The sequence below is a fragment of the Oncorhynchus kisutch genome, linkage group LG13 (assembly GCF_002021735.2).
Source record: "Oncorhynchus kisutch isolate 150728-3 linkage group LG13, Okis_V2, whole genome shotgun sequence".
NCBI classification, from domain to species: domain Eukaryota; kingdom Metazoa; phylum Chordata; class Actinopteri; order Salmoniformes; family Salmonidae; genus Oncorhynchus; species Oncorhynchus kisutch.
Window position 1 is genome coordinate 33144634 of NC_034186.2, and position 12965 is coordinate 33157598.

At 46.7% G+C, this 12965-nt stretch overlaps 1 protein-coding gene across 6 annotated transcripts in view; it reads right to left on the minus strand.

Moving 5' to 3' along the window:
- nfic (nuclear factor I/C) overlaps positions 1-12965 on the minus strand; it is a 118395-nt gene that overhangs the window by 14069 nt on the left and 91361 nt on the right. For 3 of the 6 annotated variants that reach the window (XM_020499045.2, XM_031786050.1, XM_020499041.2), the window contains 6 exons: positions 9391-9514; positions 8675-8799; positions 5922-6032; positions 4835-5079; positions 2540-2714; positions 1423-1508 (listed from right to left, as the gene is read on the minus strand). In XM_020499045.2, the coding sequence (XP_020354634.1) occupies positions 1423-1508; positions 2540-2714; positions 4835-5079; positions 5922-6032; positions 8675-8799; positions 9391-9514 (866 nt within the window). The remainder of the gene's footprint in view (positions 1-1422; positions 1509-2539; positions 2715-4834; positions 5080-5921; positions 6033-8674; positions 8800-9390; positions 9515-12965) is intronic. The other 3 variants (XM_020499044.2, XM_020499046.2, XM_020499047.2) reach the window with 3 other exon arrangements.

The following is a 12965-nucleotide window of genomic DNA, read 5'->3' on the forward strand; positions in this document are numbered from 1 at the left end:
AAATGTAAACAATAGTGACACAGACACACACAGTAGACACTGCATGCGCTGGAGCAGGTTTTCAATCGAGGCCTGCGCAATCAATCCCATTTTTTTCTGCGTCGTGGACAGGCCGCTAGCTGATGAATGACTGGCGCTAGACAGGGCTTGCATTAGTTTGGTCTGCTGTTACTTTTTATTCTACACTCCCTGAAGTTCAAGTTCATCCTGCAATTACACCATGTCTGGTTTCCCTTAGCAACCAGACAGCCCTGGACGTGACCATCCCCGGAGCAGGCTCATAAGGCCCCCTCCATCCCCCTCGGTTCCCTTATGTTCCTCTCTCTGCGCAGGCTGAAGGAGCAGAGGCCCACAAGAGGCCAGACGACACAGAGCAAAGGAAAAAGGACTTCCTCTGACAAAGAATGACTTTGCCTATGAGTGCAGCAGGACTATGAAACACAGACTAGATATCCCGTGACAACTGGCAGAATTAACACTAAAGTCGTTTCTCTATACTTCTGAGTTGGGTTACAACAAAAGAAAAAGGTGACCTGGGGTGTAGCATTGTCCCTGTGTTATTACATTCCAAAGTGTTTGTTATTATTGCATGTGCATGATCCCTGCGGTCTTTCATGTTTCTACTGGCCAGATGAGATGACTCTGCCATTTTACTTCACCTCTCAAGTTACATTTTTTAAAACGAGCGCACACACACACACACACACACACACACACACACACACACACACACACACACACCTCTCCTAGCTCAGCAGTCTCTCTCATTCTCTTCCTCTACATCATCACACCCCTCACCGAGGTGCACTTGCACTTTTTATGGAGCAGGAAGCACTGCAATGCAGCAGCAAGCCCCAAAATGCCTCAGCTCTGTAGCCACATTGGGACATATAGAGGTACTGTGTTTGTTTCATTTTGTATTTTAGTGAGATCAACTTCATATTTCAAAGTTGACAAAATTCAAGCCTCAACTATCCCTAAATGGAAGAGAAATCCATGAGTGTTAACACTGAATATCTAAGATCACACTGAGGTAAATGTAAACTTGAACAAGAGAGACATTTCTTAGGCCGTGTTAATCTCTCACACACAGCCAAAAGGGTCCTGATATATAATTGAACATAGACGTATGGCTTTGATATCAGAGAGAGGAACAGAGCCAGGGGGTGAGAGAGTTGACTGCTTTGAGCTGCTTTGAGCTGAGGCCTATATACAGTATGTCTGACATCAGCAAAATTCTTGAATCATAGTGATTAGGGTTATTTAAGTGATTTACATAATATACCGTAATACAGTGTATAGATATTCCTTTCATCAACTGTTACTAATTCAGTATTATTCCCTGTGGTGGCTATGTGAACATAAGCGTGAGTTATGTACAGTTAAGGACATCAGTGAAGTAGTGTGTTAGGTGCTGTGTACCTGTGCCTGGTAGAGTGAGCCAGGGTCTCGAGGTCCGATCCCGACAAAGGAGCGGTTGGCAGGGGGCGTCCCAGGAGCTGAGTATGCTGAGAGAGAGAGAGGGAGAGAGAGACAGAGAGAGAGGGAGAGAGAGGGAGAGACAGAGAGAGAGGGAGAGAGAGACAGAGCGAGAGAGAGAGAGAGAGAGAGAGCGAGAGAGAGAGAGCGAGAGAGAGCGAGAGAGAGAGAGAGAGAGAGAGAGAAGGAGAGAGAGGAGAGAGAGAGAGAGAGAGAGAGAGAGAGAGAGAGAGAGAGAGAGAGAGAGAGGAGAGAGAGAGAGGAGAGAGAGAGAGAGGACACTCTTATAACATAAAGGCTTGTTGTGTCAATCAGTTTGGGCAGTAATGAATATGTGTGTTTAATCTCTTGTGAACTGAATTAGCAGCCTGTGCCAGATCATTAAGACTGGCAGATGTGTCGTGCACAGTTATTTCAAGGGAATTCACCTGCCTCAGACACTAACCGAAATTGACATCATACTCTGGTATATGCATCATTTTGAAATACTGTGCAGCAATACAAGACCTCAGACCCTTCATCAGAACCACTGTTGGTCATAACTTATCTTGATCATCCAGTACAATGTAATGGAACATAGTTTCCTATCAATTAGACAGTGATCTGTGGATTGACAAATTGATCTGTTGACACGTAGGACCTGCTCATTTCACTGAAACAGTGGACTCCTGTCAGCATCCAACAAACTTTGTACTGTAACTTTCCAACACGGATTAAGAAAATGTATCGCTAATGGATGCTGGCGTGGTGAAGGACCGTAGCAGAGATTTCAATCAAAGTCACATGAGGATTTATTGGTATTGTTAAAGCGTCCTCAGTAAAGCATATAGAGCTGTCCTCTCTGAAGGAAATAATCATGATTAATGATGATGGGAGTAGGAGATGCACTGCAACACCTGAATGTTTCCTCTCTCCCCCCTCTCTTATAAAGGACTGAGAGACAATAGCCTCGTCCTTCAGGTAATGAATCAGTAATAAGTACGATGGGTCTGTATGACAACCCTATGCACTTAGAAACTATAGTCACTGAAGACCTAGGGGCTGGGAGTAGCAGGCTCACCAGCGGCCCACTTACTGGGTGACGTGGGGGAGTTGGCTCCCCCGTCCGAGGTGGTGGTGCTGGACTTGGAGTCGGAGGGCAGCGTCAGTCGGGGCATTCCAGGGGGCGGAGGAGGCGCCAGCATCTGGGAGGAGATGTAGTGACTGGGCACCTTCACTTGACCACTGCCGTTCAGCTGGGAAGGGAGAGAGGGGGGCACATGTCAGCTGTACAGTGGGGGATGGTGAGAAGGAGGGGGAATGGAGGAGGCTTCACTGCTGCAACACAGATGATATAATACTGTAGATGTCACTGCACTGTCCCGGTCTCTCAAACACACACCTTCCCTCTCCATCAGTGTGTGTGTGTGTGTGTGTGTGTGTGTGTGTGTGTGTGTGTAAGGGAGACAGAGAGAGAGGGGAGAGGGAATGAGTGATGTCCAGGGGACTGCACTGCTCAGCCAGTCATCCATCCATGGCTGCTCTTCTACTGGCTGGCATGTCTTTCAGAGACTCTCTTCTCCCCAGAGGTTAGGACTGCAGTGCAACACTCACTGTCCTCCACAACAATGGATGAGCAAATGAGTCAGCTACATTGTGGTCCCATGCGCTCGTCCTTTGTGACTGCCTGGCTGCAGTCGCACTGCAGCAGGGGGAATTTCAATGACTCTGCAGTTTGGGCTGAGCAGAGCCCAGCGTGGCTGCTGCTGGGGGGCACTCCTGATAAATGTCTCTCCTCTTTCGTCTGTGAGCTGCCTGCGCCAGACCCGTGCACTCTGCCAACCTCAGCAGCACCGCTAGAGACGTACAGGGATCTCCTTCTCCCTTCACTCCTTTCCAAGTGAAAACAGAAACAGTACAGCAGCTTCATTGAGCAGCCTGGCTTGTAATGCCAGCAGGGAGGGGGGTCATTTTCATGTGGTACAGTGGCAGGTCCTCTCAGCTGTGTGTCATATGTGGATAATGAGTATAACCATGTCTGAGGATCTGGGCTGGTCCCAGGGCCAGCAGGCTGAGTCTAAACAGAGCAGGAAGACTCCGGGCTTATTTTCCTCTCTGTGACGGGGGATTCACAACTGCTGTACTACCAGCCAGCCAATACATTGAACAACTATAATCTAAGAAGTTGGCTAAAACCCAGTGATTACAATGATTTTATGGCTTCAGATCTATGGAATTGTTGCCCCTTTCTCCTTTGTCATGTTTAAAGATACAGTATGGTGAGTGTTAATTGTTCTGAGAGTCACGGAGAGTCTGCAGTCTGGAGCAGAGGGGAAGAGTAGCAGCTACGTGAGGAAAACCTGACTCTAGCTGTTTACTGTGTTCCTACCCGGCTGGGGCTGCTTCTCTCTCAGGTTACACCACCTACAGTAGAGTATCCCCTGGCCAGTAGAGTATCCCCTGGCCAGTAGAGTATCCCCTGGCCAGTAGAGTATCCCCTGGCCAGTAGAGTATCCTCTGGCCAGTAGAGTATCCTCTGGCCAGTAGAGTATCCCCTGGCCAGTAGAGTATCCCCATGGCCAGTAGAGTATCCCCTGGCCAGTAGAGTATCCCCTGGCCAGTAGAGTATCCCCTGGCCAGTAGAGTATCCCCTGGCCAGTAGAGTATCCCCTGGCCAGTAGAGTATCCCCTGGCCAGTAGAGTATCCCCTGGCCAGTAGAGTATCCCCTGGCCAGTAGAGTATCCTCTGGCCAGTAGAGTATCCTCTGGCCAGTAGAGTATCCCCTGGCCAGTAGAGTATCCCCTGGCCAGTAGAGTATCCCCTGGCCAGTAGAGTATCCCCTGGCCAGTAGAGTATCCCCTGGCCAGTAGAGTATCCCCTGGCCAGTAGAGTATCCCCTGGCCAGTAGAGACCACAGCGGGGGAGAATATGGGAAAGAAATGGCATATCATATTGTTCACAGGGGACCAGGCCATCTGAGACAGGGTGACAATATAGGAAACACGAAGCATGAAGGAATTAAATAGCGAACAAACAATTAGGTGAATCTAAATGACAAATGGAAATAACACAATTCTCTGAATAAACCACTCAAACGTATAATACATTCCCTCTGGGAAATATACCAGAGTGAGTGAACTTCCCTTAACATGACCTCAAACTAAAGAGCCATGAGATCACAGCCCGACATGATGTCACATTAGTACAGGTTCTACTAGATGAATACATTAAGCATGGTGAACTGAATGCCACCTCTCTCTGCACATCAATGAGTGACAGCATTGTTGGCTGGCTCAGTTGTAACCTAGCGCTGCTGGGTTCTACTCCTATCTAGAATGACAGTGAGTAATGAGTAGGGTCAGGAGTTTTACTGACCACATGACCTGACCAGGACAAACTCTGGGCCTTAGTTAGAGTTGTTAGATGGGCTGGACTCACTGGGCTGGGCTGCTGGTTGGACGGGTCACAGGCCAGGGAGACCAGGTCCTTCAGCGGGTCTTGGGAGCTGAGGTGTGGCGGGTAGCGGATGGCGGTGTGGGGGAAGTAGGAGGTGGACTGGGGCAGGATGGAGGTGGTGGGGAAGTGCAAAGACGAGGAGGGGTGCGGACTCCGAGAAATCCCTGCACAGAGAGAGAGAGACAGGGAGAAGAGGGAGGGAGAGGAAGAAAGAGAGATGGAGACAAAGAGAGAAAATATTTGAATAAGGGTACTTGTTCATGCTCCAAAATGATGGTATGCTTGAGATAAAAAGTGACATTGAAAGATATGTGGTTCTGCAAAACAACATTATAATTCTGTGTGAGTGCAATTCTCTACACTCAGTGACTTTAATACAACCACTCTTCACGGGGAGAAATGATATATACATGTCATGAAATGACTCTCCTTTGGTACAGTACCTATTGCAAGAGTTTGTGTTTCACATTTAGTACGGCAACTCTAATCAGCACCATGCGCTAATTTAGCAGAACATACGAGGATGCACGGCCAATTCATTTTAACAGCGGCTTTAATTGTTCATGCATCATCCAGCAAACGTTTGGCTGGGGAACACTACCTGCCCATCGATTACTCTCCATTGACTCCACAACAAATGATCTGCCAGAAAGTGTTCACGGGATGTTCAATTAAAACCTCAAATAATGCATTGCCTGAAAGGAAGCTGGTCTTGTTGAAAGCATAATGCCTGCAGTCAGTGCCTACATCAGGCTTAGCTCAACAGATATAGACATTAAGAATGTGGAACTATGTAGATAGTGTTGCTGTTGATGTTGGACCTCCGTACAGCACGAGACATAAGGAATCTTAGCTGTGGAGAAGTGTGACACTTTTTTAGCTATTTTTTTTATTATAAACGATTCCCATCCTTGGAGACGTGCATGTGTGAGGGTGAAGTGGATTGTGGCAACAGTGACAAGACGTCTCCTGTGAACTTGATGTGCATAAGAGTGTGTGTACTGACCACTGTGCACTGCGATGACGGGCCGGTGGTGCTGTGTGAAGCCGAGACGTGGGGAGCTCTCCTGAGGAGACGGGCTGTCCATCTCTGTCTTCTTTACTCCAGGGGACATGCCTGGACACAGAGACAGAGATACACAGAGGGTGTTACTGATGCCACTACGACTCCCATCATAAAAATGCTATTGAAAAGACCCTACATTTAATTGCCAAATTGAATCTGCTACTGCATGTAATTACAGTAACTCACCACAGGGTGGCAGGGTGCATTGACGCGACCCAGTAAGTCCTCAGTGCTGCAGCACATTGCAGTGAGCACATGGGCTCCCAACTAACTTCCTCATTGACAGGAAACAACAGGATCAGAATAAATGTTATGTTTTGGTCAGGTCTACCCCAAATCCGGTTAGTCTAGGTAGATCACTCACATTCCCAAGAGGCCTGCAGTGCCTGATACCAGAGTTGCTTAGATGTGCTAAACAAATGCATCTTTGTTGCAGTGGTATTACTGGCAGGGTGCAACCCTCCTCCTCCTCCGTGTTTAGTTTGCTATCGCACACAGAATGTGCGTGAGGAACCCTTTCTCCACCAAGCTCAGGCCTGTTATACATTAGGGTATTAACATTGCACAGCTCTTTGTTTCCTTCTTAGGAGTGGTGGAGCACACAGTACACACGTTCTTACTGTGATACTGTACAGAGGGAGTCAGTCATGGAGTGACGGAGGTTTCTCTCTCACACATTATACATGTATACCCCTCGCTCTAATTGTTTTCTGAGAAAGAGATTGAGAGAGAGGGAGGAAGAGAGAGAGGGGAAAGCCTTATTTGACAGCTTCCTCTTCCCCTGCTCTGCCCCAGCCCTCTGTCTCAGAGTGGAGTGAGTACACCGGGGCTTTTCAGGAATGTCAGAGGGCAAGCTGAGGTTCAACGGGAGACTTGCTCATAGGATAAACATGCAGGTCTGGCTTAGTGCTGGGGGCTAGGCAAGGGCAGCCATTACAGCACTGACGCTAATTACCTGATCACACGAATCTGACTGACCACTCAGCTCAGTCTTCAAGGCTCTAGGCCAACCCACCTAGTGTAGTGACACATTACATTCATATTTACATTACAATATCTTGAGAATATATCTTTTGAACAAAGTCTACAGAGTATGAGATGTAATCTAATCAATGGTTAAGTGCGGCTTAAACCGTAACCTCCTTAACTGAGAGTTGGTAGTGTTGGTGACCTGAGACAAGGGTCAAACCACAGCTCTACAGGAGGCCAGGCATTACCCTTTCCAATCCATTCGCCCGGCTGCAAACTGACGCAAGCTTCCCCTAGTATAGAGGCACGCTTCCCCTGGTATAGAGGCAAGCTTCCCCTAGTATAGGGGCAAGCTTCCCCAAACCACCTCTACCTGGGGAAGGTGCACAAACATCCTCCTCTCACACAGCCTGTAGTCCCCCCACCATCTCAGAGCGATCATCCGAAGGGGTCGTTAAAGAGGAGCTCGTTAGAGCTGTCTAGACAGGAAGAGAGTGAGGACGACATGAGGAGGGCTGGGCCAGACTCCTGCAGGGTCTCTGACGGGGTCGGGGCCGGCTCTGCTCTATTGACCTCCACAGCTCTGGTGTCAGCATCAGGGTCCCTGTATCGTGGGGCCCTCCTGGAGCCCGGGGCCCAACCGGGGCCACTCTGGTTAATAGCACCACAAAGCCCCCAGACACGCCACCAGGGCCCTTTACAGGCCACTGGACACTCTATTAGCGTAGCGTGAAGAGTCCACCACAGTTTAACAGCATTAGATCATATGGGAGACCGAGAACCCCCCTGCTAGAACAACACACAGTGCGTTAAACACTCAGATAACAGTTCTGTTGTAAAGATGCTGATCCTCCTCCCACTTACTGCTGCTAACCCATGGTTAGAGAGCTGCCTCGTGGCTCGTACACACGTGTAGTGCACTCACTAGGCAGGCCCCACTCACTCAGCACACCCACTACCTGACCACTTACTCTGTCCCACACTCACTCACTCAACCACTGGACCACACTGTGCATGTTGTAACCTACTCATCCTATTTTCTACCAGAACCAGGCCAGTGCTGTTGGGGGATGAGGGTCATACTGTACAAGACCATGAGAAAGGCACATGTAATTTCGATATTTAAAATACTGCTTTATACAATCATCTTGAAACGACTGCTTGTATCTAGATGAGAGATCCACAGTAGCTTTCCCGTTTGCAAAAAATTTTTGTTAGGAATATTATTCCATACTAGCAAACTGATAGGTGAACCTGAAGTGAGAGGAAAGCAAGAAGGTAGCTACTGCGACGTTGCATCTCTGGATACTGCTCCAAGGTACCTTGGGCCACTGCTTTTTGCAGACTTTCACAAAAAATGTTGGTTCAGTAATTAATTACGACTTCAGGCTCTTTCTGTTGATAACATGATATATTTATCATTTTCTCTTTTGCACTGTGTCAGTGGCTTTCAAGGCAACTGAAGTGAAAGTATGGCCTGATATTTCAGCTGTCTCCCCACTGTGATTATGAAAAGTACGAGTTTCTCGACAGCCCTAATGAGGAACATTGAAGAGGGACACCAGAACTGAGTCAGTGTTTGTAATTACTGAAGAGTTGGAGGATAGCCAGTGTCCTCAGCATGACATCATGAGTTGGTACTAACTGATGAGCAATAAGCACTGTCCTTGTCAAAACTACATAATAGTTAAGAGTTTGTGTGGGAGCCCAGAGGGGATGCTCACCTCCTTCCAGATCCTCTTGCCAGTTGCGGGAGCTGCTAGCCGGGGAGTTGGGAGAGGTGTAGTACTCCCCCCCAGGACTGGTGTCCACATCATCCTCCATGGAGCCCGACTTGTGCCTCTTACTCCTGGATGTCACACAGAGGGAGAGGAGGAGGAGGAAATAAGGGGAAGGCAATGTGACATATTGACAGTTCAAAACTGTGTATAAAGTATGTACACACGCACAGTACACAAGTGGGTCAACACCGGCAACCTGGAGATGGCCAGGAGGAAACTGAGCAGCTCCAGGATTCTCAGGTAAACCAGTTATTTACGGTCTCAGTTTGTCCCAGCTTTACTTGGCGTTTACAGTGAAATATAAGACAATAAGTCACAGCTTGTGTTTTGGCAGTGTTGCACACGCCCAGATAAATCACACGAGGAACAGCCATTGTCACTGTAGTGAAGGTGTTGTGCATTCAACACCAGGATACTGCTCACTGTGCACCAATAAAAACAACCATACAGTCCTCCTGTCATCTGCCAAGTGGTTGCACATCCAGCCATTCACTTACGCACTTGTTAATATGGAATCTATTCTAACATTCACTCTAAATGGGAGTTTATTTGCAGGGTAGAGTACAAACAAACTGAGTGTTTTGTCTATTTGAACTATATACAGTATATTCATTTCCAGTCTAGGTGTGTGTGTGTGTGTTTTGGGGCTGGGTACTGACCCGCTGGAGGAGGTGCTGGGCAGGGTTCTCCTCATGCCCACCCCTGAGGGGTTAAGGTCATAGGCCAGGTGCCCCTGCAGCTCACCCAGAGAGAAGTTAGGGCCTGCCCCCGTCACCACCGGAGCTGCACACAACACACAGGGGGGGGGGGGGGCAGGTCAGTCAGGGGAGGAACACACACTGTACCACACTTTCAATTAGACATCAATTATCTATGGAATGATACTCAAATATCTACATAAATGACATAACACCATCCTCAAGCTCACTCACAACGCAGCTGAAGAAGTGTGTCGCTCTGTGAGCAAACATATTGTGTTATACCTGTGTATACTTCTCTGTAAGAACAAGAAAAGCCTCCAAAAATCTAATCCAATCCAAGTTTATTGGTTGTGTACGCAGATTAGCTCCAACAGTGCAGTAATACCTAGCAATACATAACAATACACAAATAATCCATAAAAGTAAAAAGAAAGAAATTCATAAATATCAGAACGAGCAACGTCACAGTCCGGAATTTATATATACAGTACCAATCAAAAGTTTGGACACACCTACTCATTCAAGGGTTTTTCTACATTGTAGAATAATAGTGAAGACATCAAAACTATGAAATAACACATATGGAATCATGTAGCAACCAAAAAAGTGTTAAACAAAACAACATTTATTTTATATTTGTGATTCTTCAAAGTAGCCACCCTTTGCTTTGATGACAGCTTTGCACACACTTAGCATTCTCTCATCCAGCTTCACCTGGAATGCTTTTACAACAGTCTTGAAGGAGTTCCCACATATGCTGAGCAATTGTTGGCTGCTTTTCCTTCACTATGCGGTCCAACTCATCCCATCTCAATTGGGTTGAGGGCGGGTGATTGTGGAGGTTAGGTCATCTGATGCAGCCTTTACACAGCCTGGAGGTGTGTTGGTTCATTGTCCTGTTTAAAAATAAATGATAGACCCACTAAGCGTAAATCAGATGGGATATCGCTGCAGAATGCTGTGGTAGCCATGCTGGTTAAGTGTGCCTTGAATTCTAAATAAATCACTGACAGTGTCACCAGCAAAGCACCCCACACCATCACACCTCCCCTCATGCTTCACGGTGGGAACCATAAATGCAGAGATCATCCGTTCACCTACTCTGCGTCTCACAAAGACATGGCGGTTGGAACCAAAAATCACAAATTTGGACTAGACCAAAAGGACAGATTTCTACCGGTCTAATGTCCATTGCTCGTTCCTTGGCCAAAGCAAGTATTTTCTTCTTATTGGTGTCCTTTAGTTGTGGTTTCTTTGCAGCACTTCGACCATGAAGGTCTGATTCATGCAGTCTCCTCTGAAAAGGTGTCTGTTACTTGAACTCCGTGAAGCATTTATTTGGGCAGCAATTTGAGGCTGGTAACTCTAATGAACTTATCCTCCGCAGCAGAGGTAACTCTGGGTCTTCCTTTCCTGTGGCAGTCCTCATGAGAGCCAGTCTTATCAAAGCGCTTGATGGTTTTTGAGACTGCACTTGAAGAAACTTGAAAGTTCTTCAAATGTTCTGTATTGACTGACCTTCATGTCCTAAAGTAATGATGGACTGTCAATTCTCTTTGCTTATTTGAGCTGTTCTTGCCATAATATGGACTTGGTCTTTTACCAAATATGACTATGTTCTGTATACCACCCCTACCTTGTCAAAACACAACTGATTGTCTCAAATGCATTAAGAAGGAAAGAAATTCCCCAAATGAACTTTTAACAAGGCACACCTGTTAATTGAAATGCATTCCAGGTGACTACCTCATGAAGCTGGTTGAGAGAATGCCAAGCATGTGCAACGCTGTCATCAGGGTAAAGGGTGGCAACTTTGAAGAATCTAAAATCTAAAATATATTTGATTTGCTTAACACTTTTTTGGTTATTACATGATTCCATATGTGTTATTTCATAGTTTTGATGTCTTCATCATTATTCTACAATGTAGAAAATAGTAAAAATAAAGAAAAAACTCTGGAATGAGAAGGTGTGTCCAAACTTTTGTCTGGTATGTACGTACACATACATACACACACTGTACAAAACATTAAGAACACCTTCCTAATATTGAGTTACATCCCATTTTTCCCTCAGAACAGCCTCAATTTGTCGGCGCCTAAACTACAAGGTGTCGAAAGCATTCCATAGGGATACTGTCTAATGTTGACTCCAATGCTTCCCACAGTTGTGTCAAGTTGGATGGATGTCCTTTGGGTGGTGGACCATTCTTGATACACACAGGAAACTGTTGAGCATGAAAAACCCAGCAGCTTGCAGTTCTTGGCACCCTCAAACCGGTGCGTGGTAGCGGGGTGAACAGGTAGTTGCTTGGGTGGCTGAGGTCCTTGATGATCTTCTTGGCCTTCCTGTGAAGCAGGCTGCTGTAGATGTCCTGGAGGGCAGGCAGTGTGCCTCCGATGATGCATTGGACTGACCGCACCCCCCTCTGTCAGTGTGGAGGGACCATTTCAGGTCCTCAGTGATGTGTATGCCGAGGAACTTTAAGCTTTGGGCTCTCTCTACTGTGGTCCCGTCGATGTGGATGGGGGTGTACTCTCTCTGCTGTCTCCTGTAGTCCACGATCAGCTCCTTCGTTTTATTGACGTTGAGCGAGAGGTTACAAAAAGTGGACAATCCCAGCTGCAGTCTGCTACTGCACTTCAACTCTCAGGACAACAGTATGAGGATGTAGCAGCCATCTATCAGCATTTACCCCATTTCCCCTCTCAGGTTTCCACTAATGTCATTTATATGGCCATGTGCATTAATGGCTGCCTGCTACTGTGCTGTGTTCAGGTTGGAGTGGACAGAGATGTTGTTGCAGTACACTACGCTAGTGTGTACTATACTGTACTGAGCCGTGGGGAGACAGTGAGCTCGGAGAATAATGTCCCATTTGTTAGGGCAGGTACGCTTATTAACAGTGGGATGGCGTCAATACAGATCCCCAGGCAATCAATCTCTCCCTGACTCATACACTGTACCGAGACGTTGGGGAACACAAGACAAAGGGAGGATTCATGGATCTCCAGTGTAGAAAGTCCTTCACGTGCACCTTACAGGAAACTCTGGCCAAAAAGGAATAACCATGGAGGGATCTCTGAACATGAGCAGGGGTGGTTGAACGCATAGAAACAAAATGATTAGAACAGGAATCCCCCTTCAAGTCAATGTGTCGGATTCATTTCTATGGTTGAGCTGGATAGCCGTGGTGATGCAAAGCAGTAATAACAACACATTCTGCTCTGTTTAATTACACTAGTAAAGTAGGTCAGTGCCGACTTCATGACTTCTAAAAAGCGGCTAATGTCTCATAGGATATTCATCCCATATGAGGCCTGGGTAAATACAGTAGAAAGCACTTAAAAGTAACATTAGTTAAATAAGCTAATTACGTAGTCTAAAATCAATGCCTCTTGGGGTTTAAAACACACGCTTTGATTTTAGCGTAAATACATGATACAAGTGTTGTGGAGTTTGTGATATGAATGTGAATGTGTCACATAAACAGAGGTGCAGGTGATAGCTGTTATAGCATAGCAGCATGTGCA